General features: G+C 41.8%; 2 protein-coding genes and 1 long non-coding RNA gene across 3 annotated transcripts; all 3 read left to right on the top strand.

Annotated features, from left to right (window-relative positions):
* Positions 1-495: 495 nt before the first annotated feature.
* On the top strand, positions 496-3,653 carry LOC106602067 (Golgi apparatus membrane protein TVP23 homolog B). The gene is made up of 7 exons (XM_014194524.3): positions 496-702; positions 1,122-1,201; positions 1,370-1,514; positions 1,759-1,848; positions 2,598-2,723; positions 2,918-3,046; positions 3,256-3,653. The coding sequence occupies exons 1-7, from the start codon at positions 691-693 to the stop codon at positions 3,277-3,279; spliced, it is 606 nt and encodes a 201-aa protein (XP_014049999.1). The 5' UTR covers positions 496-690; the 3' UTR covers positions 3,280-3,653.
* Positions 3,654-3,779: 126 nt separating this feature from the next.
* LOC106602066 (exocyst complex component 7-like) lies at positions 3,780-10,211 on the top strand. Its single transcript, XM_082972875.1, has 5 exons — positions 3,780-3,947; positions 4,285-4,350; positions 4,702-4,886; positions 7,339-9,248; positions 9,468-10,211. Exons 1-4 carry the CDS (start codon positions 3,894-3,896, stop codon positions 7,349-7,351), a joined length of 318 nt encoding a protein of 105 aa, XP_082829001.1. The 5' UTR covers positions 3,780-3,893; the 3' UTR covers positions 7,352-9,248; positions 9,468-10,211.
* Positions 10,212-24,340: 14,129 nt separating this feature from the next.
* LOC123741739 (uncharacterized) lies at positions 24,341-26,813 on the top strand. The gene is made up of 3 exons (XR_006769268.2): positions 24,341-24,426; positions 24,577-24,618; positions 26,238-26,813. It is a non-coding gene; the product is annotated as an uncharacterized LOC123741739 (long non-coding RNA).
* The last annotated feature ends 137 nt before the right edge of the window (positions 26,814-26,950 follow it).

A 26,950-nucleotide genomic window follows, 5' to 3' on the forward strand; every position in this document is an offset into this window, starting at 1 on the left:
CCCCCCCTTAAAAGATTTAGATGCACTATTGTAAAGTGGTTGTTCCACTGGATATCATAAGGTGAATGCACCATTTTGTAAGTCGCTCTGGATAAGAGCGTCTGCTAAATGACTTAAATGTAATGTAAATGTAAATGTAATGGCCACTGCCCTTTAAATACGTCACTCATTGCTTCATGCCACACCCACCAAATGGAAGCAAACCTTCATATTTACGGTCATTGGCGCAAACATACCTCAGTCTGTTCAAGAACGTTTTGGGGAAACGTATTGTTCAGAACTAACCGTTCTGCAACAATTGAACGCACCTCTGATATAGGGTCATGTGGGCGCTATACATATTGGTGGTGGATTCCTTTTCTTGGGGGTGAGACGCTTTGCAGATGATCAAGCTGGGTATGAAATGAAACCATTAAAAATGAAAGACCTGAAAAATATCAGTCTAATCACAAGCAGTAAGTTATGTTCAAGTTGAGGTAAAGATATCGCCATGAATATAATTTTATAAATTAATTAATTAATTGATACAATTAGTGATATCACATTTCACATAACATAAGATTTTCAAATCTCTGGTTCAGATTTTTACAAAGTTGCAATCAGGCAACTTATTCTGCACCCATGCGTGGAGTCCTTCATGCAAGCATGTTTGTTGTTTACCTACACGTCACCCGGAAGTGAGTGTCAAAGATGATGAGACTGGTGAGACCTCTTACAATTTTCAAACAAATAAGTTGTTTTATATCTTTAATTATTGATGACACTATGCCTGGTAACGCTTTACTGTTCAAGTTGCTCTAATGGCGTTTTTCTTAGCTAACGATAGCTAACTTTGTGTTGCCCTACTTCAGTGAGCCTTACTAGCTAACTGTTAGCTAGCTTGCTCACTTAACTTCACTTGTTCTTTTAGCTAGCTAGCTACGTTTTTATGCAATTATTTGAATAGATAAACCTTTGTAAGGTTTTAAACCGAACTATTTAGCTAGAATGCACAAATTACCCCAGAGCCATCTAATTAGTGTGTCACTCACTGTCATGTCAGTTAGCTGTACAGTAGTAGCTATCTAAAGTTAGCCACCTCAAAATGAGCCTTGTTTGACAGCTCATTTCTTTCTTGAAAGGATTCACAGGAGGCAGATGCTCCACTCTTTGGTGACGACGACGATGATGCCCCCACCAGACAGAAGAAATCAGAAATCAAGTGCGTTTTGGAAGTTGATTCACTATTGATGAGGAGTAACAGAACAAACTGATATGTTCATTTCAACCCATATCAGCTATTCTGATCTACCAGAACAAGAGATGTCGTTTTGCTGTAAATGTGAACTCTCTCTCTCGTGTGTGTGATCAAAACCTGCTCTTGTTTTAGGCATCCCCTGGCCACGTTCTTCCATCTCTTCTTCCGCACCAGTGCCATCTTAGTCTACCTACTGTGTGAAATCCTGAGCAGTAGCTTCATTGTCTGTATGGTCACCATCATCCTCCTCCTTTCATGTGACTTCTGGACAGTCAAGGTGGGTGTGTTGTCACAGTTTGATGTGGTACAACTTAAATTTGGTGATACCCTTTTCACACTATCGTGTTGGCCTGGATATTTTATTTTCACATTGCCCTTTCCCACATGTTTCCAGCAACTATGTTGGATGTGTAACCAGGCCAGGCTAGTACAGCACAGCTTGACAGAGTAGTGTGAAAGGGTAAAAGTTGTGTGTTTTATAGGTCCAGTTGGTGAGTGATCCCATTGTGTTTCTTTCTCAGAATGTGTCTGGCAGGTTGATGGTGGGCCTCAGGTGGTGGAACCAGGTGGATGAGGATGGACAGAGCCACTGGGTGTTTGAGTCCAGACCAGTACGGTTGCAGTATAGTCCATGACTGTATTTGTATTTATTACGGCTACCCATTAGCTGCTGCCAATGCAGCTGCTACTCTCCTGGGGTCCAAACACATTAAGGCACTTACATATAAAACAGTACATCATATAACCACTACATATCTACAATACAAAATGTATAATACCATATTACAATATACGTGTGTGCTAGTACTTGTATGCGTGTCTGTACATTTGTGTCTCTCTTAACAATCCCCAATGTTCCATAAGGTGTATTTTTATCTATTTAAAAAAAAAAAAGAAGTCTGATTCTACTGCTTGCATCAGTTACCTGATGTGGAATAGAGTTCCATGTAGTCATGGCTCTATGTAGTACTGTGCGCCTCCCATAGTCTGTTCTGGACTTGGGGATTGTGAAGAGACCTCTGGTGGCATGTCTTGTGGGGTATGCATGGGTGTCTGAGCTGTGTGCTAGTAGTTTAAACAGAAAGATCGGTACATTCATTTATTTATCCGCACCCACAAAATACAAGTGAAAGACAAACAGTGCAGATATACAACAAGGTGAGTTTGGAAATCCAAGAGGGCTTATATGAAAATTGCACCCCCCCCCCCCCCCCCCCCCCCCAAAAAAAAAAAATGGTATATAGAAAATCAGACTGTTCAATCAAGTAAACAAAGCAGAGTCTACGACTGAAAGAATTGCAACAACTAAGACTTCTGTAGAACATCATCATGTGCTTAATCTTCCCAACTCTCTCTGTAGGCAACCAGTAGAAAAGTTCCAACCAACTCTGAATCACAGATCTTCTGGCTGGGTCTGGTTGTGTGTCCAGTCCTCTGGGTCATCTTTGTGTTCAGTACTCTCTTCTCCTTCAAGTTTAAGTGGCTGGTGGGTTCAGTACCTTTCCTTTCTCCATTTGAATTTAGACATCTCTATTTTCTCACTGGATAATTAATATGTCAAACCTAGTATGACGCTAGCTATTTGATTTGAACTTAAACAGATACATGCATTATTTTGGGTTCTCAAAGAAACATAAATAATCACAACGCATTGCATTTTTATGTCATGTCGCCTTGCAGGCAGTGGTGATCATGGGTGTGGCCTTGCAGTGGGCCAACCTGTATGGATATGTGCGATGCAAAGTAGGCGGGAAGACCAACTTGAGGAGCATGGCAACCAACTACCTTGGCAGCCAGTTCTTCAAACGGGTATATAGTTCTTATTTAAAAACAGATCGTATTAGACATTTCAGCTCATGGGTAGCAATTCGGAGGATAATAAACACCAACTCATTTTTCATACCGTATTTCCCATTTGAGATTGGGTTCAGTTGCAACATGGACTACTTTTGTCTGTAATGATATAGTTATATGATATTTCTGCCATCTAAACATTCATGTTTGTTTTGTTTATATAGGCAATGGCCAAACAGGGACCCTAGAGGTGGATGTGCAGAGAGAAGAAACATTAGCATTTCTGCTAATGTAATATTTTATGTTATCAAGAGGATCTTGCCTTGCTTTAACTGAGGCATAGGCTACTGTTATTTTTCTTAATTCCTGTTGAACAGGTGGAAGGCATCTCTCTATTCTGAGGGCACAGGGTTGTTTCCTACAGAGTCCTACAAACTGTGTAGTATAAAACTAAGATACTACTAGGTTTCTTTGTATGTTTGTTTCATTTGTTTTCCTGCTAAATATTCAAATACAACCTTTTTGATGATTGATAACTGCTGATTGAAATATAAGACATTTGTAAATATTATATTTACATAAAATGTCTGGGTGAATGAATAAAACAAAGTGTGTGTGTCAAGTGAGTTGTAATAATATCATGCAAAGAAATGTCCACACTAAATGCAGCCAAGCCAAGCCAATGGAATTTGTCCTTGGAAGTTAGGCCCAAAGAAGCAGAAGCCACTTGACCAACCGTCAACAATCCTTTTAATCTGTGGTTCAGTTGGCTAACTAATTTACCTGGCAGGGGGTGAACTGTTTTACAATTGCTTGACAATAAAATAGTAAAGTTATACCTAAGAAGGGAATTGTTAACAGAATGACTGCGACAGATGAAACATTTTGCGGAGAGAAGATTGAGAAGCTAAAACGGGTAACGTTAGGCTCGCTGGCTAGTTACAGTAGCTAGCATTAGCAAATCAAGTTATCCATGAACTAGGACTAACGTTAGCAGCTGTAGCGTGCTAGTAACACGCCTGGGTTAGGGTGTCATTCAGACCACACAATGGCTAGCGAACCCTTCACATGTCTGCCCTGATATTATATGACATTGGTTGCTAGAGTAGTAGACTTACTATGAACGTTTTGACTATTTGTATGAGAACTCACTGTAGCCTCATTCAATGGGACAATAGTATTCGCTGTAGGAAGAGCTAACGTTAGCCCAATTAGATTAAACTAGCTAGTTACCAATCCGTTTTCTTCTCAAGGATCAAGATCTGCTGACATTCGTTAGCAACAGCCTCAAAAGAAGTGATCAGCTGACTAAAGGCATGGTAAGCTACATCTGAAAGCAAAGAAAACTTGAATCCTCTTACATAAGCTAGCTGGCTAACTGTTAGCTACCACAGTAACTTGTGTCCAACTAACGTTACTATGTCACAGATATTAATTAAATCAGTGCTTGACTTGGGCAGGAGCTCACTGGAACTGAGTACCACACCTCAAATGTGCTACTACTTGAGTTCCTGCACTTCTTACAGAATATTATTAGCTAAAACGTATTGGTGAGTTAATGTATTGAATTGCAAACGAAGTAGAGTTCAAATGCCATGTCTTATTAAGATAGCTTCAGTTCTATGCAAGCTTTAACGTGAGACAGTGGAGCTCAAGGTGTGGTGTCCTAGGTGTCCCTTCTCTCACCGTTGGAGGGCCGTTTGGAGCACCTGGAGAACTCGGTCATTCCCATGCACGACAGCACACAGAACCTAATGCAGCTGAAGGGGACAATGCAGAAGACATTATTCTACCTGGACGATGCCATCGGCCATTACCAAGCCGTCCGAGACACAGACAAGGTCATCATACAAGGGTGAGAGTAGGGAGAAAGATGACACACACTCACACAAGCCCCATATTTGACCTTGTATACCCTATTCACAATACTGTGTGGAGTTGGCCTGCACTGGCCTGATTAGGTTACATTTAGTTGCTGGAATTTTACCGGAAAAGGACAATGATCCAAGCCAGCACAGTTTGTTTTGGGAAGCCACGAGAGAGTGAAAAGAGTACTACTGATGTTCTGTTAATATAGGTTCAGTATGATCTGTTAATAGAGGTTCAGTATGATGTTCTGTTAATAGAGGTTCAGTATGATGTTCTGTTAATAGAGGTTCAGTATGATGTTCTGTTAATAGAGGTTCAGTATGATGTTCTGTTAATAGAGGTTCAGTATGATGTTCTGTTAATAGAGGTTCAGTATGATGTTCTGTTAATAGAGGTTCAGTATGATCTGTTAATAGACGTTCAGTATGATGTTCTGTTAATAGACGTTCAGTATGATGTTCTGTTAATAGACGTTCAGTATGATGTTCTGTTAATAGAGGTTCAGTATGATGTTCTGTTAATAGAGGTTCAGTATGATGTTCTGTTAATAGAGGTTCAACTTGATGTTCTGTTAATAGAGGTTCAGTATAATCTGTTAATAGACGTTCAGTATGATCTGTTAATAGACGTTCAGTATGATGTTCTGTTAATAGAGGTTCAGTATGATGTTCTGTTAATAGAGGTTCAGTATGATTTTCTGTTAATAGAGGTTCAGTATGATGTTCTGTTAATAGAGGTTCAGTATGATGTTCTGTTAATAGAGGTTCAACTTGATGTTCTGTTAATAGAGGTTCAGTATAATCTGTTAATAGACGTTCAGTATGACCTGTTAATAGACGTTCAGTATGATGTTCTGTTAATAGAGGTTCAGTATGATGATCTGTTAATAGACGTTCAGTATGATCTGTTAATAGAGGTTCAGTATGATGTTCTGTTAATAGAGGTTAAGTATGATGTTCTGTTAATAGAGGTTCAGTATGATGTTCTGTTAATAGAGGTTCAGTATGATGTTCTGTTAATAGAGGTTCAGTATGATGTTCTGTTAATAGAGGTTCAGTATGATGTTCTGTTAATAGAGGTTCAACTTGATGTTCTGTTAATAGAGGTTCAGTATGATGTTCTGTTAACCTCTTAGTGACCCCTTAACAGGCGCCGGGCGGATCCCGGGATCAATTTGACAACAGCCAGTGAACTAGCAGAGCGCCAAATTCAAAACAGCAAAAATCTCATAATTAAAATTTCTCACACATACAAGTATTATACACCATTTTAAAGATAAGATTCTCCTTAATCTAACCACATTGTCCGATTTCAAAAAGGCTTTACGGCGAAAGCAAAACATTAGATTATGTTAGGACACCACCTAAACAAGAAAAGCCACACAGCCATTTTCCTAGCAAGGAGAGACGTCACAAAAACCAGAAATACAGCTAAAATTAAGCACTAACCTTTGATGATCTTCATCAGATGGCACTCATAGGACTTCATGTTACACAATGCATGTATGTTTTGCTCGGTAAAGTTCATATTTATATCCAAAAACCCCATTTCACATTGACGGGTAATGTTCAGAAATGTTTTCCCTCCAACCTTCCGGTGAATGATATAGCAGCACCGACCTGTAGCACGTGCTCCAGCAGGTATATCTCTCTGGTCACCCCTAAAGCCAACTCCTCCTTTGGTCGTCTCTCCTTCCAGTTCTCTGCTGCCAATGACTGGAACGAACCACAAAAATCTCTGAAACTGGAAACACTTATCTCCCTCACTAGCTTTAAGCACCAGCTATCAGAGCAGCTCCCAGATCACTGCACCTGTACATAGCCCATCTATAATTTAGCCCAAACTACTACCTCTTCCCCTACAGTATTTATTTATTTTATTTATTATTTTGCTCCTTTGCACCATATTATTTATATTTTAACTTTTAACTTTCTTCAAATTATAATTCTACCATTCCAGTGTTTTACTTGCTATACTTTATTTACTTTGCCACCATGGCCTTTTGTTGCCACCTGCTCTGTCCATGACATAGACTGACCAGGTGAATCCAAGTGAAAGCTACCATCCCTTATTGATGTCACTTGTTAAATCCACTTCAATCAGTGTAGATGAAGGGGGGAGGTGACAGGTTAAAGAAGGATTTTTAAGCCTTGAGACAATCAAGACATGGATTGTGTATGTGTGCCATTCAGAGGGTAAACGGCAAGAAAAATATTGAAGTGCCTTTGAACGGGGTATGGTAGTAAACTAAGATCTCTAAACCACGGTTGGGTTCAATTCCAGTCATTTCAGGAAGTCCCCTGAAATTCTAATTTCAATTCTCTTCAATGCTTTTCAATGAGGAACATTTGGAATAGGAACTGACATTTGATTTACTTTCTAAATTGACTGGGTTTGAAATGGAATTGACCCCAACACTGCTCTAAATGTTTTTGCAGAGAGGCCGTTTAGAGAGTGCCAAGTCACAGCTGGAGTCCGAGTTCCAAGTCCTGTTGGGGCGCTACAGCAAGCCAGTGCAGACAGTCAAAATCCTGGATGTCCTGGCCAAAAAGTCACTGAACGGGTCTACAGACGGAGTGGAGGAGGTACAACTCATACCCCAAACTAGGCTTCAGGACATCATCTCCATCTCCACCTGGCTGATAGGTAAGGTAGTGGTACTGCCCATCTCCACCTGGCTGATACTGTAGGTAAGGTAGTGGTACTGCCCATCTCCACCTGGCTGATACTGTAGGTAAGGTAGTGGTACTGCCCATCTCCACCTGGCTGATACTGTAGGTAAGGTAGTGGTACTGCCCATCTCCACCTGGCTGATACTGTAGGTAAGGTAGTGGTACTGCCCATCTCCACCTGGCTGATACTGTAGGTAAGGTAGTGGTACTGCCCATCTCCACCTGGCTGATACTGTAGGTAAGGTAGTGGTACTGCCCATCTCCACCTGGCTGATACTGTAGGTAAGGTAGTGGTACTGCCTGTTCACCTGTAGTATGTCTCTGTCACGAACAGGAGGTCCCTACTCTCAACATTGTTGTCCATGTTGTAAACCAGGGTTGGGGTCAATTCCAGTAGTACACTGAAATCCCAATTCACTTCAATGCTATTCGGTGAGGAAAATTTGCCATTGGAATTTGTTTTTTTACTTTCTAAATGGAATTGATCCCAACCCTGGTGTAAAGTTAAACCACATAATTCAGTGGATTCTTGGGTCGTGCTCTTTAGGGAAACATTTTTTTTCTTTAGGGAAAAAACATTTTTGAAACATGTCTAATAAGACGTTGTAAATATGTGTTCTACATTGCTCGCCCCTACTGAACCAAACCCTGATGTTAAAGGCAGAGTGCAGCAAATGCTAATGATGCCAGTGTTAATCCAGGTGAGGATGATAATGATGTCAGTGTTAATCCAGGTGAGGATGTTAATGATGTCAGTGTTAATCCAGGTGAGGATGTTAATGATGTCAGTGTTAATCCAGGTGAGGATGTTAATGATGTCAGTGTTAATCCAGGTGAGGATGTTAATGATGTCAGTGTTAATCCAGGTGAGGATGATAACGATGTCAGTGTTAATCCAGGTGAGGATGATAACGATGTCAGTGTTAATCCAGGTGAGGATGATAACGATGTCAGTGTTAATCCAGGTGAGGATGATAACGATGTCAGTGTTAATCCAGGTGAGGATGATAACGATGTCAGTGTTAATCCAGGTGAGGATGATAACGATGTCAGTGTTAATCCAGGTGAGGATGATAACGATGTCAGTGTTAATCCAGGTGAGGATGATAATGATGTCAGTGTTAATCCAGGTGAGGATGCAGCTCTGACAGCTAAGAGGAGAGTCTCTGCCAGCAAATTCAAAACACGGTCACTGGAAAGAAACCCATCCCACCACTCTCTGGGAAAACTGGAGCCCAGCAGCTTTTTCACCAAGAAGTCCTACTGCTCCAAACTCAAAACACATTCTCTAGGCAGAAAGCCATCAATAGAAAACAAGCCATCAATGGACTCTCTTGGAAAACTGAAAGCAAACAGCTTGTTCACCAAGATGCTCGGCCTGAAGTCATTTGGTAAATTAAAAACGCAGTCCCTGGACAGAAAGCCATCACTAGACAAGAATCCATCACTAGACTCCCTCGGAAAACTGGAATCCAGTAGCTCTTTCACCAAGGTATCCACCTCGAAGCCATGCAGCAGACTGAATATTCCCGATATTAGGCAACCATCTTTGGAGTCAATCCTATATCTGCCTAGAGACTCCACCTCCCATACCTTCCCATCCTGCAAACCCAAGCCCCCAGCTTCCACCTCCTTCATCCTGCCATACTTCAGACCCAAGCCCAGCTCAGCCTTTGGTAAGTTAAACGCAGCCTAGGTGGCATCTCTTCTATTGAGAGGGTGGAGGCGTATCTGCGTCAATTAGCTTTCTTAAATATACGTAACTGAACTGACGTTTTGGTGAGGGCCAAGACCCTCCCACAAGTCCTCTCTGGGGGGTTTCCCTGACCTCTCCCTGCACAATTATCCTTCACTTCATTGTATTATATGTTTGTATCTGTTTCTTTATGTTCTAGGGCCAACTCCCCGTGCTTACCGTGGGGAGCGAGTGACCGAGCAAGCACCGTATTATGCGGTGATGTGCACTATGTCGCCGGTGCGCACTCACAGCCCAGTGCGCTCGGTGCAAGCTCCTCACCGTTGCTGTGCTAGAGTTGGCCGTCAGCCAGGAAGAAGTGCACCGGCTCAGCGTGTCTGGTCTCCAGTGCGTCTCTACGGCCCAGGTTATCATGCGCCTGCTCTACGCACGGTACCCCCCGTTCACCAGCGCAGCACAGTTCGTCCTGTGCCAGCGCCCCGCCCTTGCTGGGCTACAGTGACCATCCAGCCAGGACGGGGTGTGCCAGCTCTGAGCTCCAGACCTCCGGTGCGCCTCCACGGCCCAGTGTGCCCTGTGCCTGCTCTGCGCCTGCTCTGCGCACCCAGTCTCCTGTGCGTCTCCCCAGTCTGGTGAGACCGGTTCCAGCTCCCCGTAGGAAGCCTCCAGTGAAGATCAATGGTCCGAAGCCTCCAGCGACGGTCTGCAGGCCGGAGCCTCCAGCGACGGTCGGCAGGCCGGAGTCTTCAGCGACGGTCGGTAGGCCGGAGCCTCCGGCGCTGATCCACGGTCTGGTTCCTCCGGCGACACAGAAGCGGGGGGATCAGCGGGCGGTATGGGGGCTACGCCCCGAACCAGAGCCGCCACCATGAGTAGATGCCCACCCGGACCCTCCCCTATAGGTTCAGGTTTGCGGCCGGGAGTTCGTACCGTTGGGGGGGGGGGGGGGTACTGTCACGCCCTGACCTGAGAGAGTCGTTTTTCTCTGTTTGGTTTGGTCAGGGTGTGACATGGGGTGGGCATTCTATGTGTTGTATGTCTATGTTGTTTTTGTATTTCTTTGTTGGGCCGAGTATGGTTCCTAATCAGAGGCAGCAGTCTATCGTTGTCTCTGATTAGGAATCATACTTAGGCAGCCTGTTCCCCACCTGTGTTTGTGGGTTATTGTTATTTCTGTATGTGTACGGCACAGTGCGTTACGTTCTTGCTGCATACCTGTTTATTGTTTTGGTTTCCCTCAATAAAGATGTGGAATTTTCGGCACTCTGAGCCTTGGCTCCTTTATGACAGGGAATTTGAGGATTCAGAATGTGACAACAACCTGTAATTTAAGTAGATTTTTATTTAGATTTAATGTAGTGGACATACACAAAATATTCCAAATTGGTGAAGTGAAATAAAAAAAATGTATTGTTTCAAAAAAATTAAAAACTGAAAAGTGGTGCGTGCATATGTATTCACCCCCTTTGCTATAAAGCCCCTAAATAAGATCTGGTGCAATCAATTACCTTCAGAAGTCACATAATTAGTTAAATAAAGTCCACCTGTGTGCAATCTAGGTGTCACATGATCTCAGTGTATATATACACCAGTTCTGAAAGGCCCCAGAGTCTGCAACACCACTAAGCAAGGGGCACCACCAAGCAAGCGGCACCATGAAGACCAAGGAGCTCTCCAAACAGGTCAGTGACAAAGTTGTGGAGAAGTACAGATCAGGGTTGAGTTATAAAAAAATATCCGAAACTTTGAACATCCCACAGAGCACCATTTAAATCCATGATTAAAACATTTTAAGAATATGGCACCACAACAAACCTGCCAAGAGAGGGCCACCCACCAAAACTCACAGACCAGGCAAGGAGGGCATTAATCAGAGAGGCAACAAAGAGACCAAAGATAACCCTGAAGGAGCTGCAAAGCTCCACAGCGGAGATTGGAGTATCTGTCCATAGGATCACTTTAAGCCGTACACTCCACAGAGCTGGGCTTTACGGAAGAGTGGCCAGAAAAAAAGCCATTGCTTAATTAACCTGTTGAGGACCTGATCCCGGTATTGGGATTTATTGTCAAGAGACCATGGCGGGAAATTCAAAACGGCAAGAATCTAATAATTTCAATTTCTCAAACAATCAACTATTTTTCAACATTTGAAAGATAAACATCTCCTAAATCCAACCACATTGTCTGATTTCAAAGAGGCTTTACGGCAAAAGCATAAGGTTAGGTTATGTTAGGAGAGTACATTGAAAATAGCTGTGTGTAATGTTTTGTCAATTCAGACAGGCGTCACCAAAAGCAGATAACCAGCTAAAATTATGCACTAACCTTTGACAATCTTCATTAGATGACACTCCTAGGACATTATGTTATACAATACATGCATTTTTTGTTCCATCAAGTTCATATTTATATCCAAAAATAGCATTTTACAGTAGCGGTGAAATTCCGAATTTTTTTCCCCCTCAAATGCTTCCGGTGAATAAGCGTTACAATTTACAAAATTACTATTCGAAAACATTGGTAAATTCTAATATTGTCATTCAAAGAATTATAGATTAACATCTCGTAAATGCTACCGCATTGCCAGATTTCAAAATAACTTTACTGGGAAATCACACTTTGCAATAAACGGGGTGCTATGCTAAGAACATGCTAAGAACAATAGGCTAGGATATACAGGTTAGCACCATCTAATATCAATAATATTATTGAAAATAAAATTTACCTTTTATCTTCATCAGAAGGCACTTCCAGGAATCCCAGGTCCACAACAAATGTGGTTTCTTTCGACAAAGTTCATAATTTATGTCCAAATAACTCCAAGTTGTTCCATGTTGTTAGGCTCCTCAAAATGTAGGGCGGGGGGGGGGGAAAGTCATGACGAAAAGTAAAAAAAAAAAAATCTTTACGTTCGTTCAAACATGTCAAATGTTGTTTAGCATCAATCTTTAGGGCCATTTTTAACGTGAAACATCAGTAATATTTCAACCCGACCTCTCTTGTGTCTTGAAAAACGTTTTTGAAAAATGTCTCGCCTCACATGCACGTGCAGGTGCGCACAATAATGAAGTGACGACATCCCAGGGACGTCAACTTCCCTGCATTCTAATTCGGTCTCTGTTCATCATAGACGCTTCAAAGATCGTTGACATCTAGTGGAAGCAGTAGGAAGTGCAAAATGAATCCTTTGTCACTGTGTGATCTATTAGCAATGACTCGAAAATAGTACAGCCACAAAATTCTCATTTCCTGCTTGTATTTTTCTCAGGTTTTTGCCTGCCATATGAGTTTTGTTATACTTACAGACAACATTCAAACTATTTTAGAAAATTCAGTGTTTTCTATCCAAATCTGTTAATAATATGCATATCCTAGCTTCTGAGTTGGTGTAGGAGGCAGTTAAAAATGGCACATATTTTTTTCAAAATTCTCAATACTGCCCCCTAGCCCGCGCTCGTCCCGCATGCGGGATCAACATCCAGCGAAAAATCATATCGCCATATTCATAACCGAACCATAACAAAATGTAATATATATATTTTTTCAAACATAGGACTATTTTATACCGTTTTATAGATACACCTCTCCTGAATCGAACCACGTCCGATTTCAAAAAGGCTTTACAGCAAAAGCAAAACATTAGATTATGTTAGAGGAGTACATCGTCAAACTAGCCACATAGCCATTTTCCGACCAACCACATGCGTCACAAATAACCAAAACACAGCTAAATGCAGCACTAACCTTTGACAATCTTCATCAGATGACACTCCTAGGACATCATGTTACACAATACATGCATTCTTTTGTTCGATAAAGTTCATATTTATATATATAAAAACAGCATTTTACATCGGCGCGTGACGTTGAAAAACTATTTTCCCTCAAATGCATCCGGTGAATCAGCGCCTACAATTTACTAAATTACTATTCGAAAACATTTTTAAAATGTAATATTGTTATTCAAAGAATTATAGATTATCATCTCGTGAATGCACCCGCATTGCCAGATTTAAAAATAACTTTACTGGGAAATCACACTTTGCAATAAAAGGGGATGCTAATGCTCAGAAAAATAGGCTAGGCGACAGGTTAGCGCCATCTTGGAACAATCTAATATCAAATCTACTCTTCTATACTATTGTAAATATTCCCTTACCTTTGATTATCTTCATCAGAAGGCACTTCCAGGGATCCCAGGTCACAACAAATGTAGTTTGTTAGAAAAAGTTAATAATTTATGTCCCAATAGCTTCTTCTTGTTAGCGCGTTCCGAAGGCTACTCATAATGTACGAAGCGCGCGGGACTTTTCCTCACGAATGTGCAAAAAATATATATTTAACCTTTTGGGCTCACCCTAGGATAGGGGGCGCCACAGCGCATTTTGAAAAAAAATCGTGCCCATTTTCAACGGCCTACTAATCAAACTCAGAAGCTAGGATATGCATATAATTAATACCCGTGGATAGAAAACACCCTAAAGTTTCTAAAACTGTTTGAATGGTGTCTGTGAGTATAACAGAACTCATATGGCAGTCAAAACCCCGAGACCGATTGAAACAGGAAGTGGAATTCTGAATTGTGGACTCAACTTCACATCTTTGCCTATTAATCACACCGTGAGCTATCGTTCATTGAGCACTTTCTATTGCTTCCACTAGATGTCCCCAGTCTTTACAAAGTGTTTTGAGCCTTCTACTGTCAACTGAATGAATGAGACGCTGTGGAAATTGGTCACAGTAGGAGGGCCATCACCATTGTGACGTCGGCGGCCCTGTCTACCCCCTCCTTTCGAAACGTTTTGAAACACAATACAATCGTCCCCCTCGAATCTTATTGGCTCTCTTGTTGAAACAGGCCCTGAAGATTTATGTTATACAACGTTTGACATGTTTGAACGAACCTAAATGGGGGAGAAAAGTTATTTTCGAAATTGCTGTCCCGCGCCCGACGGAGCATTTGGATACAGCCTTCAGACGCGCTAACAACAGCAAGCTAATGGAACATAAAGGATGGACTTTTTCGACCGAAAATACATTTGTTGTGGACCTGGGATTCCTGGAAGTGCTTTCTGATGAAGACAACTAAAGATAAGGGATTATTGACAATAGTATACAAGATTAGATGTGATATGCGATTGTTCCAAGATGGCGCCGAGCTTGGTTTACCAGCTAATTTTCTGAGTATCGCATCCCCTTTTATCGCAAAGTGTGATTACCCAGTAAAGTTATTTTTAAATCTGGTATGACAGGTGCTTTCAAGAGATATTCATCTATAAATCTTGGAATGACAATATTACATTTTAAAAATGTTTTCGAATAGTAATTTAGTAAATTGTAGCATTGTTTCCCGGGATGCATTTGAGGGAAAATAGTTAGTCAACGTCAGGTGCCGATGTAAAATGCTGTTTTTATATATAAATATGAACTTTATTGAACAAAATAATGCATGCATTGTGGAACATGATGTCCTAGGTGTGTCATCTGATGAAGTTTGTAAAAGGTTAGTGCTGCATTTAGCTGTTTTTTGGTTATTTGTGATGCATGTGGTTGGTCGGAAAATTGCTATGTTGCTAATGTTTTGCTTTTCCTGTAAAACCTTTTTGAAATCGGACGACGTGGGTCGATTCAGGAGAGGTGTATCTATAAAACGATATGAGACAGTCCTATATTTGAAAAAAATATATATATTACATTTTGTTATGCTAATGTCACTAGGAGTTTTTCGCTGGATGTTGATCCCGCTTACGGGACGAGGCGCTCAAGATTAAGTTCGTTCAAACATGTCAAACGTTGTATAACATAAATCTTTAGGGCCTTTTTCAACCAGAGCTTCAATAATATTCAAGGGGGACAATTGCATTGTCTTTCTAAACGTTTCGAAAGAGGAGGGTAGCCAAGGGCACCCGCGTCATAATGGTAATGGCCCTCCCCCTGTGACCAAGATCCACAGCCTCTCATTCGGTCAGTTTGTACCATAGAAGACTCAAACCACTTTGTAAAGACTGGGGACATCCAGTGGAAGCCTTAGGAAGTGCTCAATGAATCCTAACTCACGGTTTGTTTTATAGGCAAAGTGCTGAAGGTGAGTCCGCAAATCAGATTTCCACTTCCTGTTAGGATCTGTCTCGGGGTTTTGACTGCCATATGAGTTCTGTTATACTCACAGACACCATTCAAACAGTTTTAGGGTGTTTTCTATCCACATCTACTAATTATATGCATATCCTAGCTTCTGAGTTTGAGTAGGAGGCCGTTTAAAATGGGCACGTATTTTTTTCAAAACTCGCTGTAGCGCCCCCTATCCTTGGCGTGCGTTAAGAGGTTAAAGAAAAAAAATAAGCAAACACGTTTGGTGTTCGCCAAAAGGCATGTGGGAGACTCCCCAAACATATGGAAGGAGGTACTCTGGTCAGATGAGACCAAAATTTTGCTTTTTGGCCATCAAGGAAAACGCTATGTCTGGCACAAACCCAACACCTCTCATCACCCCGAGAACACCACCGTTTTTCATCGGCAGGGACTGGGAAACTGGTCAGAATTTAAGGAATGATGGATGGCTCTAAATACAGGGAAATTCTTGATATCACGTCCTGACCATAGTAAGATGTTATTTTCTATGGTAGAGTAGGTCAGGGTGTGACAGGGGGTGTTTTGTGTTTTTCTATGTTTAGTTCTAGTTTTCTATTTCTATGTTGTTTTTTTGGGATCTCTAATTAGAGGCAGCTGGTCCTCGTTGTTTCTAATTGGAGATCATACTTAAGTAGGGTTTTTTTCCACCTGTGTTTGTGGGTAGTTGTATTCTGTTTAATCTATGTACCTGACAAAACTGTGAGCTGATCGTTTTCGCTTTTGTTATTTTCTTTCGTGTTCTGTGTTAAAATAAAAAGTAATTATGAGCACTCAACACGTTGCGCTTTGGTCCCCTCTCTACGACAGCCATTACAGAACTGCCCACCACAACTGGATCAAGCAGCGTGCTCGGGAGGAGATGGATACCTGGTCTCTGGGGGAGAGGCTAGAGAGGATAAACTGGACTTGGGGCCAAGTATTGGACAGATATAGAAGCCTGCCGGGGAGGCACGAGAGGCTACAGAAACCCAAAGAAAATGTTGGGGAGGGGAGCACATGGAGCAGTCGGCGGAGCCAAGGCGTAAACCAGAGACAATCCGGGAGAAGAGAGAGAATTTGGAGAAGGGAGAAATGGGAGAGTTGGTGGAGGACGCATGAGTTTTTCCCAAATGAACGTGTCGTCAGTTTGGTGCCACCTGAGTCAGCTTCCCGTACTCGTCCTGAGAAGTGTGTGGAAGTTCCGGAACAAGTGATACCGGCTATACACACCAGGTCTCCAGTACGTCTCAACAGCCTGGTACGTCCTGTGCCTGCTCCTCGCATTCGCCCTGAAATGCGTGAACACCAGTCTGGTGCCACCTGTCCCGGCTCCACGCACTAGGCCTCCAGCGACGGTCCCCAGTCCGGAGCCTCCAGCGACGGTCCCCAGTCCGGTGGTACTAAAGCAGAGGGATCAGCGGGGGTTACGCCCCGAACCGGAGCCGCCTCCTCTGCTGGAGGATAAGGTTATGTGGACTGCACTAGAGCCGCCATAAACAGGTGTTACCCACCCTACCCTCCCTTTTTTTGTTTTTTAGGGGGGGTAGGTAGGTACTGTCACGTCCTGACCATTGTAAGATGTTATTTTCTATGGTAGAGTAGGCATGGCGTGACAGGGGGTTTTGTGCTTTTCTATGTTTTCTATATCTATGTTTAGTTCTAGTTTTTTATTTCTATGTTATTTTTTTTGGGGGGGGGTGATCTCCAATTAGAGGCAGCTGGTCCTCGTTGTCTCTAATTGGAGATCATACTTAAGTAGGGTTTTTTTCCACCTGTGTTTGTGGGTAGTTGTATTCTGTTTAGTCTATGTACCAGACAGAACTGTGAGCTGATCGTTTTCGGTTTTGTTATTTTCTTTAGTGTTCTGTGTTAAAATAAAAAGTCATTATGAGCACTCAACACGTTGCGCTTTGGTCCCCTCTCTACGACAGCCGTTACACTTGAGGGAAACCTGTTTCAGTCTTCCAGAGATTTGACTGGGACGGAGGTTCACCTTCCAGCAGGAGAATGACCCTAAGCATACTGCTAAAGCAACACTCAAGTGATTTAAGGGGAAACATTTAAATGTCTTGGAATTGCCTAGTCAAAGCCCAGACCTCAATCCAATTGAGAATCTGTGGTGTGAATTAAAGATTGCCATACACCAGCAGAACCCATCCAACTTGAAGGAGCTGGAGCAGTTTGCCTTGAAGAATGGGCAAAAATCCCAGTGGCTAGATGTGCCAAGAGAGAGACCTACCCCAAGAGACTTGCAGCTGTAATTGCTGCAAAAGGTGGCTCTACAAAGTATTGACTTTGGGGGGATGAATAGTTATGCATGCTCAAGTTTTCAGTTTTTTTGTCTTATTTCTTGTTTGTTTCACAATAAAAAATATTTTGCATCTTCAAAGTGGTAGGCATGTTGTATAAATCAAATGATACAAACTCCCCAAAAATCCATTTTAATTCCAGGTTGTAAGGCAACAAAGTAGGAGAAATGCCAAGGGGGTGAATACTTTCACAAGCCACTGTAGACACAGTTACAGGGGATACTTTTCTGTTTGCACATTTTTTTTGTGAACATATTACTAAGCATGCTATAGATCCAGGTTTCCCAAAAAAATTACCCTAGATTTCTTATATCAAAGTACTTCCTGGTTAAATAAAGGACTCTTTATATCAAGGTACTCCCTGGTTAAATAAAGGTTTCATTAAACTATAGAAAGATGATATATAATGTTCATGATATTTCCATGGCATTCACCCTTTCACTCCTGTCTTGTCACTAGGGCGGGACAGCATATTAAACATTGAGATTGAGACCTACATGGCCTGCGTCACAGCCTTCTTGTCCCTGGCCAAGAGTGAATACACCATGGTGTCCAAAGTCTTCCCTCTGAACTGCTCCAATACCTTTGAAACTCTCATCCAGGTCAGAAGTGAAGGATATTAAAATGTGATGAATAAAATATTACAACTTTATTGTCAATGTCTACACAAATGTGGACATTTGCTTTTGGCTATTATAAGGCTTCACAGTGGCCAGATGATACACAAAACAAACAAGCATTTAATATGGGGAGCTCTTCATAATGGAGATCATTACAGGTGTATAACCATCATGGTTATATATACACATGGTTCTACATCTTACACTACCGCGGTGATGTGGATCTATTTGGACTCCCTGGCTGTAAGGTATCTTGATGATTCTAGTTTTACTGTAAGGTATCTTGATGATGATTCTAGTTTTAGACCAATGATGTCATTATATACATGTGTACATGTTATGTACATGTTATGTACATAATCTTGCACTGCAGCACTTTTGTACTTTGTTTATGAGTTTATTTAATGGTCTTGAGAATGATGTGCGCATGAGGGTGTTTAATGTCTGGTTTTATGTGGTGAAGCCGAAGACAAATGTCCACATTGCGTGGACAATAAAGTTGTTCTAATTTGTAATTGTAATCTTATTTCCTTCAGGTGGCTCTGAACCAGCTGATCCAGAATGGGGAGAACATTGTGTCCTCTGTCAGACGAGCCTGTTCACGTCACGACTACACAGCCCTCGTCGCCATGTTACCTGTCCTGGGCCGCCTCCTGGAGGAGGACAAAGAGTTTAACACATTACTAAAGGTGCCATATAATCCTGAGAGGACAGTTTAAAGTTGAGCTTTGTCTCTATTGTTGTGTGCTCAGGGTGTCATGGTCAGGGGGGTCTTGGTTGGGGTCAGGGTTGGGGTCATGCTCAGAGGTGGGGTCAGGGGGGGTCATGGTCAGGGGGTCAGGGGTTGTAATGGTCAGGGGGGTCTTGGTTGGGGTCATGCTCAGAGGTGGGGTCAGGGGGGGGTCATGGTCAGGGTTGGGGTAAATTCTATTTCAATTCCAGTCAATTCAGAAAGTTAACCCCTTGATAAGCATTGAAGAGAATTGGAATTTCAGTGTTCCTGAATTGTCTGGAATTTGGGTCAGTATACTGAGGGAAATGTATTATTATGGCTGACTGTGTGATGTCATGTTTCATATTGCCTGTCAGTGCACAACAAGCAGCACCTTGGCCAAGCTTTCCAAACTCATTACATCTATGAAGACCCTGGCAGTCAGAGCACTGAAGGATTTTTCTGCTCAAGTCAAGGTACGACATTCTAACCATTCAAAGATTGTTTTAGTTGGAAGGACTTATATAAAACATTTCATCATCCAGCAAGGGAACCTCTGACTGGATCGTTGTAATAATATTATTTAATCAGACAGACAACCCGGTGAGTTTCCCAAAAGCTTCATAGCACTGAGATAATTTTTTGGGCCATGATTGCATACATTCCTATGATGTAAAATGATCTGGAAGCTTTGAGAAACTCAACCCCAAACTGTCATTTCCCCTTTCTCTCACAGAGCAACCCTGATAGGGAGAGTATGTCCAAGGATGGAACGGTTCATGAATTCAACAGCAATGTAACAACTCTCTTTTCTGATGTTTCATGTCCATCAGTTTCCATTCAATTAAGTGAATCAGTAATGCTGATGTGCTTACTGAGTAAGGACAAGGGTGTTTTGTTCCAGAGGGTGTTTATTTCCTTATATTGTAGTATCATGGGATACTAGACAGAAGACACATGTCAGTTTCTCACTAAATGTAGAATAAAGTTGTATTTTTATTTTTTATCCAATTTTAACTGACCTAACTAAAGATGTGTAATATGTTAATTGTTCTCTTACTGTCTCCAGACCATTCTATTCCTGCAGCAGTTGCTGTCCTTTGCAGATGCTGTTCGGTCCATCCTTTATCCTCATGATGTAGACAGTGACACAGTAACTATGGAGGTGTCCCGTAGTGTTCAGGTGGACATTCAACACGACACTGGTACAGAGTCTTTCTCTTTGTTTATTAGATTGAGTTTTCGATTACAAAACTAGATGGTTATTAGATGGTTGGTTTTTCCTCATTGAGATGTGCAGTGTAGATATAGAACTGTTTTGTTCACCAGATGCAGATGAATCAGAGGAACAGCCATCAGACAGTCAGGAGTCCAAGGGGAATGATAGTCAGAGAGCACTGAGTCCTTATGTCTGTGAGTGTTCAACATGGCTGTGTCTAATATCCAGAATGACACCTTTGACAAGGGCAAGACGCTGAACCGTTGGGTCTTAAGGCGTCCGCATGCTTCAGTTCAGCTGGCGGCTAGCCGAAGTCGAGTGTGCTCGCATACTCCCTTAAAAGACCTTCGCTTGAAAAACGAGAAAAAAGCGTCAATAGTACTGTTTGTCCATTTGAGACACCGTAGCCAGTTTAAACTTCCTCAAATAGTCAGAATTAATCTAAAATAACTAAAGAATTCTGTCATTAATTTAGAAGTTTTTGCAGAGATCTTAGTCGGGCAACTTTACATCTAACTAATATGTTTGGTGCAGTGTTTCTCAATGAAGAAATGTGCATAAAAACGAGTCGTCTCTCATTGAATGCCAACAAAGACTTTACTGAAGAATCCCTACTGTTGACCAATCACCGACGAAGGGGCAAAGACTTCGGCTACCAACTTCGGCTTGCCTCAAGAAAAAAATGTGTGCCCGAACAACTGAAAAAACCCTTACCGAAGTACAAAATGAAGGAAAACGTCACAAAATGTTGTCGTAATATATGCACAAACTCCTCCGAATTGTTTCGGCTGGGAAGCATGCAGACGCCTTTAGGCTAAGGCAATATGCTGGCTTCTGGCTTTTGGCTCCAAAGAAAGTCAATTCGATACTAGAGGTCCCATATTGGCAAAAAAAATGCACTTGGTGTTTAGTTCAAGTGTCTTGACTGCCCCCATGTGGTGGCTATGTGGTTTTACATGAGGTTTATGATTTCCCTTCTCCAGGTGAAGTGCTTGAGCATCTTCAGTACAACCTACAGAGTAAGGCCAAGGTGTACGAGGACCACGCTCTCGGGGCCATCTTCCTCCTCAACAACTACAACTACATCCTCAAGTCAATGAAGATGTAGGCCCTCTCTTTGTACATTTCCAAAGTGTGTGTTAGCTTGAGTCTGGCATTAGGACCTGGCACATTAATGAACAGGGTCATGTTCATTAGGCAATAAATGGAAGAAAACAGGGAGGGAAGGGACCACCTGGACTTAAGAAATGAGAAACGCAAATGTTATTTTTCAGTTACAAAACATTTAATACGACTCCGGTCATGAAGTTTACCAGAACGTGTTCCAGGACAGTCCTTGTTTATTATAATAAATCTTTATTTGAGACATTAGAGATCCCTAAGGTTGAGATATTAACTAGGCCTACACAACATAATGATCACTCAAAGTGACCTACATTTTGACTTTCCATGTACTTTAGTTCAGGGTTGTAAGTGAATTTGTCACAGCTCACAGGGGTGGCAGACTAGTTATGACAGGGACATCCACCTGCAGGTCATCTCTGTTTGAAGTGGTTAAAACCAGCGGCAGGGATCCAGAGGTTGAGTACAGGGAACTGATTGAGCAACAGAAGCGGGCGTACCAGCACAGGTGAGGGACCAGGAATCCAGAGGAGGAAGAAGGGAGTGATGGAATCTAACATTAGTCCTGATCATTATGCATTATTAGAAGAGACTAGCTGCCTCCTGCTAGCCTGAAATCCACAGCCTTTTCTGCTAACATTCCACTCTTCGTACTCACTGTCATTGCTAAAACATGTTTGATGACAGGAACAGATTGGTAACCAGGTTAACATACTGCCCTTACAGCCGGTAAATCATTTTAAATCATCAAATGCAACTTCCTCCTCAAAATTATATTAATCTGTTCAGCTTTTCGGTCTCTGGATATGCTGCTAATATTGTCAACTTTTTAATATTTTAAAAACACCCATATTTCCCGTGAGATCCTGGCACTTGCTTTCCCTTCGAAATGTAATGTTTTGAGTCAACCCACACTGAAGAGGGGGGAATTTGACTAATCTACCAGCTCATGTTTGTTGCCTAGGTTTACAATATTATAATATAGATTATACGGTGGTCATACATGCTCATGACAAGTGTTATAATAGATTGTAACTGCATCACAATGCATTATAACGGCATCATAATGAATTATAACTGCATCATTATACCGCCCCGTAGCACTCACTTCCGTCATCATGAAGTGCTTTGAGAGACTAGTCAAGGACCATATCACCTCCACCCTACCTGACACCCTAGACCCACTCCAATTTGCTTACCGCCTAAATAGGTCCACAGACGACGCAATCACACTGCACACTGCCCTAACCCATCTGGACAAGAGGAATACCTATGTGAGAATGCTGTTCATCGACTACAGCTCAGCATTTAACACCATAGTACCCTCCAAACTCGTCATTAAGCTCGAGACCCTGGGTCTCGACCCCGCCCTGTGCAACTGGGTCCTGGACTTCCTGACGGGCCACCCCCAGGTGGTGAGGGTAGGAAACAACATCTCCACTCCACTGATCCTCAACACTGGGGCCCCACAAGGGTGCATTCTCAGCCCTCTCCTGTACTCCCTGTTCACCCACGACTGCGTGGCCATGCACGCCTCCAACTCAATCATCAAGTTTGCAGACGACACTACAGTGGTAGGCTTGATCACCAACAACGACGAGACGGCCTACAGGGAGGAGGTAAGGGCCCTCGGAGTGTGGTGTCAGGAAAATAACCTCACACTCAACGTCAACAAAACAAAGGAGATGATCGTGGACTTCAGGAAACAGCAGAGGGAGCACCCCCCTATCCACATCGATGGGACAGTAGTGGAGAGGGTAGAAAGTTTTAAGTTCATCGGCGTACGCATCACGGACAAAGTGAAAAGGTCCACCCACACAGACAGCGTAGTGAAGAAGGCGCAGCAGCTCCTCTTCAACCTCAGGAGGCTTAAGAAATGTGGCTTGTCACCAAAAACACTCACTAACTTTTACAGATGCACAATCGAGAGCATCCTGTCGGGCTGTATCACCGCCTGGTACGGCAACTGCTCCGCCCACAACTGTAAGGCTCTCCAGAGGGTAGTGATGTCTGCACAACGCATCACCGGGGGCAAACTACCAAACTACCTAACTAATTTGATGTAATAAATGTATCACTAGCCACTTTAAATAATGCCACTTCATATAATGTTTACATACCCTACATTACTCATCTCATATGTATACACTGTACTCTATACCATCTACTGCATCTTGCCTATGCCGTTCTATACCATCACTCATTCATATATTTTTATGTGCATATTCTTATTCATTCCTTTACAGTTGTGTGTGTGTATAAGGTAATTGTTGTGAAATTGTTAGGTTAGATTACGCGTTGGATATTACTGCATTGTCGGAACTAGAAGCACAAGCATTTCGCTACACTCGCATTAACATCTGCTAACCATGTGTATGTGACAAATAAGATATGATTTGGATTTGATTTGATGATACCTGCATTATAACTGCACCACAATGCATGATACCGGCATTATAACTGCATCATAATACATGATACCTGCAGGCTTTAAGTGAAGTGTTACCATTACTTCACACGGGGACAATGCTACAGTAAATCAAGTATCTTATGCTACAACTCAAATACAATTGTATTTGTTACATGCTTCGTAAACAACAGGTGTAGATGAACAGTGAAATGTTTACTTGCGGGCCCTTTCCAACACTGCTGAGAGAAATAATAGAAAAATAATAACACGAGGAATAAATCCACAATGAGTAACGATAACTTGGCTATATATGTGGGGTAACAAGTCGATGTGCAGGGGTACGATGTAATTGAGGTAGAGAATAAACAGTAACAGCAGTGTATCCGATAAGTCAAAAGAGTTCATGCAAAAAGGGCCAATGCAGATAGTCCTTGTACCTATTGGTTAACTATTTAGCAGTCTTATGGCTTGGGGGGGGGGTATAAGCTGTTCAGGCTTGTTGGTTCCAGACTTGTGGGCAGTCCAATGAATGATTATGCTACTGAACATTACTGACCTGTGCAGTGAATGTGTGCTGCTTGTGTGTTGCAGTTGGTTGAAGGTGACCGAGTGCCTGACTGAAAAGAATCTGCCCACCTTTAAGCCAGGTGACAAGGTGAGGGTATATGTTTTGATACTGTATATTAAATTAAAAAGGATATTTCTCATATTACACTATCTACCTTTAAGTGGATTTGCTTGTTGTTTTATTCAAACCTAATCACACCTTTTCTATTCTTCATATGTCATCACCATCGGGCTTCAGTTGAAAGAAAAAGACTGTCAGGTGATTAAAGACAAGTTCAAGGTAAGACAAGGAGGCCAGATTCCTCCATGTACCTGAAGGATCTGTGTCAGTACTAGTGATGGGGGGGGGGGGGGGTTGATACAGATACATATCGAGATATTATCTTTGACGATATATCATATCATATCGTTTTGACAATATCTGTCACGTCCTGACCATAGAAAGCTGTTATTTTCTATGGTAGAGTAGGTCAGGGCGTGACAGTTTTTTTTCTTCTAGTTTAGATTTTCTATGTTGTGATGTTCTAGTTTTGTATTTCTATGTTGGGTTTTTGTTTGGGATGATCTCCAATTAGAGGCAGCTGGTCATCGTTGTCTCTAATTGGAGATCATACTTAAGTAGGTGTTTTTCCCACCTGGGTTTGTGGGAGATTGTTTTTGAGTTAGTGTATGTTTAACCTCTTCGTCACGTTTGTTGTTTTTGTTCTTTAGTTTATTTTGTATGTATTGCATAGTTTCACAGTTTAATAAAGAAAATGTGGAACGATACACACGCTGCGCTTTGGTCCGCTTCTTCATCATACGACAACCGTGACAATATCGCAATATTATATTTGTGCTAGTTGGCTGTACTTGCATCAAAACTCCAGTATTTGTCCTTCATAGCTTGTTCTCCATCTTCATTTTAAATAAGGCGCCAATTTATTAGGGAAACAATTTGTTTTCAGCACTTTTTTATTTCCATGACTGATCAAAACTATTTTTCTCATGTATCTCTCTCGTCTCTCTGCAGCAGACATATGGTGAGCAATATGTTTGGAACATCGAATCGCAATAAAATCACAGTATCGAATAGCAATACATATAGAATCATGAGAATCACAATACATATAGAATCTTGAGAATCACAATACATATAGAATCTTGAGAATCACAATACACATAGAATCATGAGAATCACAATACACATAGAATCATGAGAATCACAATACATATAGAATCATGAGAATCACAATACATATAGAATCATGAGAATCACAATACATATAGAATCATGAGAATCACAATACATATAGAATCATGAGAATCACAATACATATAGAATCATGACAATTGTGAGAATCACAATACAAATAGAATCATGAGAATCACAATACATATAGAATCATGAGAATCGTAATACATAACATATTGGCACCTAAGTATCGTGATAATATGGTATCGTGAGGCCCCTGGCAATTCCCAGGCCTAATCAGTACCATGTGACATCTCTACACAACAACCCTTATTCATACTCCAATCTACCATTCCAGTGTTTTAATTGCTATATTGTATTTACTTTGCCACCATGGCCTATTTGTTGCCTTTACCTCCCTTATCTCACCTCATTTGCTCACTTTGTATATAGACTTATTTTTCTACTGTATTATTGACTGTATGTTTGTTTTACTCCATGTGTAACTCTGTGTTGTTGTTTGTGTCGAACTGCTTTGCTTTATCTTGGCCAGGTCGCAGTTGTAAATGAGAACTTGTTCTCAACTTGCCTACCTGGTTAAATAAAGGTGAAATAAAATTAAAAAACATGGTGTAGCCGGAGGACAGCTAGTTTCTGTCTTCCTCTGGCTACATTGACTTCAGTACAAAACCTAGGAGGCTCATGGTTCTCACCCCCTTCCATAGACTAACACAACAATAAAGGCTCAGAAGGCGTGGGCCATCCCAGACAGAGAGCAGCGCCAGTCCATCTGTCAGGCCCAGAGAGAGATGGTGTCCAAGGCCTACACAGCCTTTCTGCTGAGGGAAGTCATGGCATATCATGGAGCTTATTACTGGAGACTGCTGCTGAATTCAGAATTAGCTCTTACTTCATAGCCCCTATTCTCTCGCTCTTACTCCCTATTCCCTATCCCCTACTCCCTAGCCCTTACTATTTTCTAGCTCTTACTCTCTAGCCCTTACTCCCTAGCCCTTACTCACTATTCCCTAGCTCTTACTCTCTAGCCCCTATTCTCAAGCCCCTACTCCCTAGCCCTTACTCCATATTCACTAGACCCTATTCACCAGCCCCTATTCCCTAGCCCCTACTCCCCAACCACTCCTGTAGATCTGAGCGGATTGGATGGATACAAGCATTATGGTAATGCCTTCTGATTGGCCTGGTGAACATGTTGTCGTGTTGCTTCTACCTATCCAATCCTCTTAGATCGGCAAGGGAATAGGGGGTCCATTTGGAATGCAGCACACATAAGGTGGTTGAATAAGTGATGCTTTTCAAATAGTGTAGGTGAAACTGGGATGTACCATGTATGTTTGGTCTCTATGTACAAGACGTGTTTTTTTATTCACCACTGTTCAATAGTGATATGCAGTAAGAATTTCATACAGAACACTGG

This window comes from Salmo salar, chromosome 03 (genome assembly GCF_965601325.2).
Source record: "Salmo salar chromosome 03, fSalSal1, whole genome shotgun sequence".
NCBI classification, from domain to species: domain Eukaryota; kingdom Metazoa; phylum Chordata; class Actinopteri; order Salmoniformes; family Salmonidae; genus Salmo; species Salmo salar.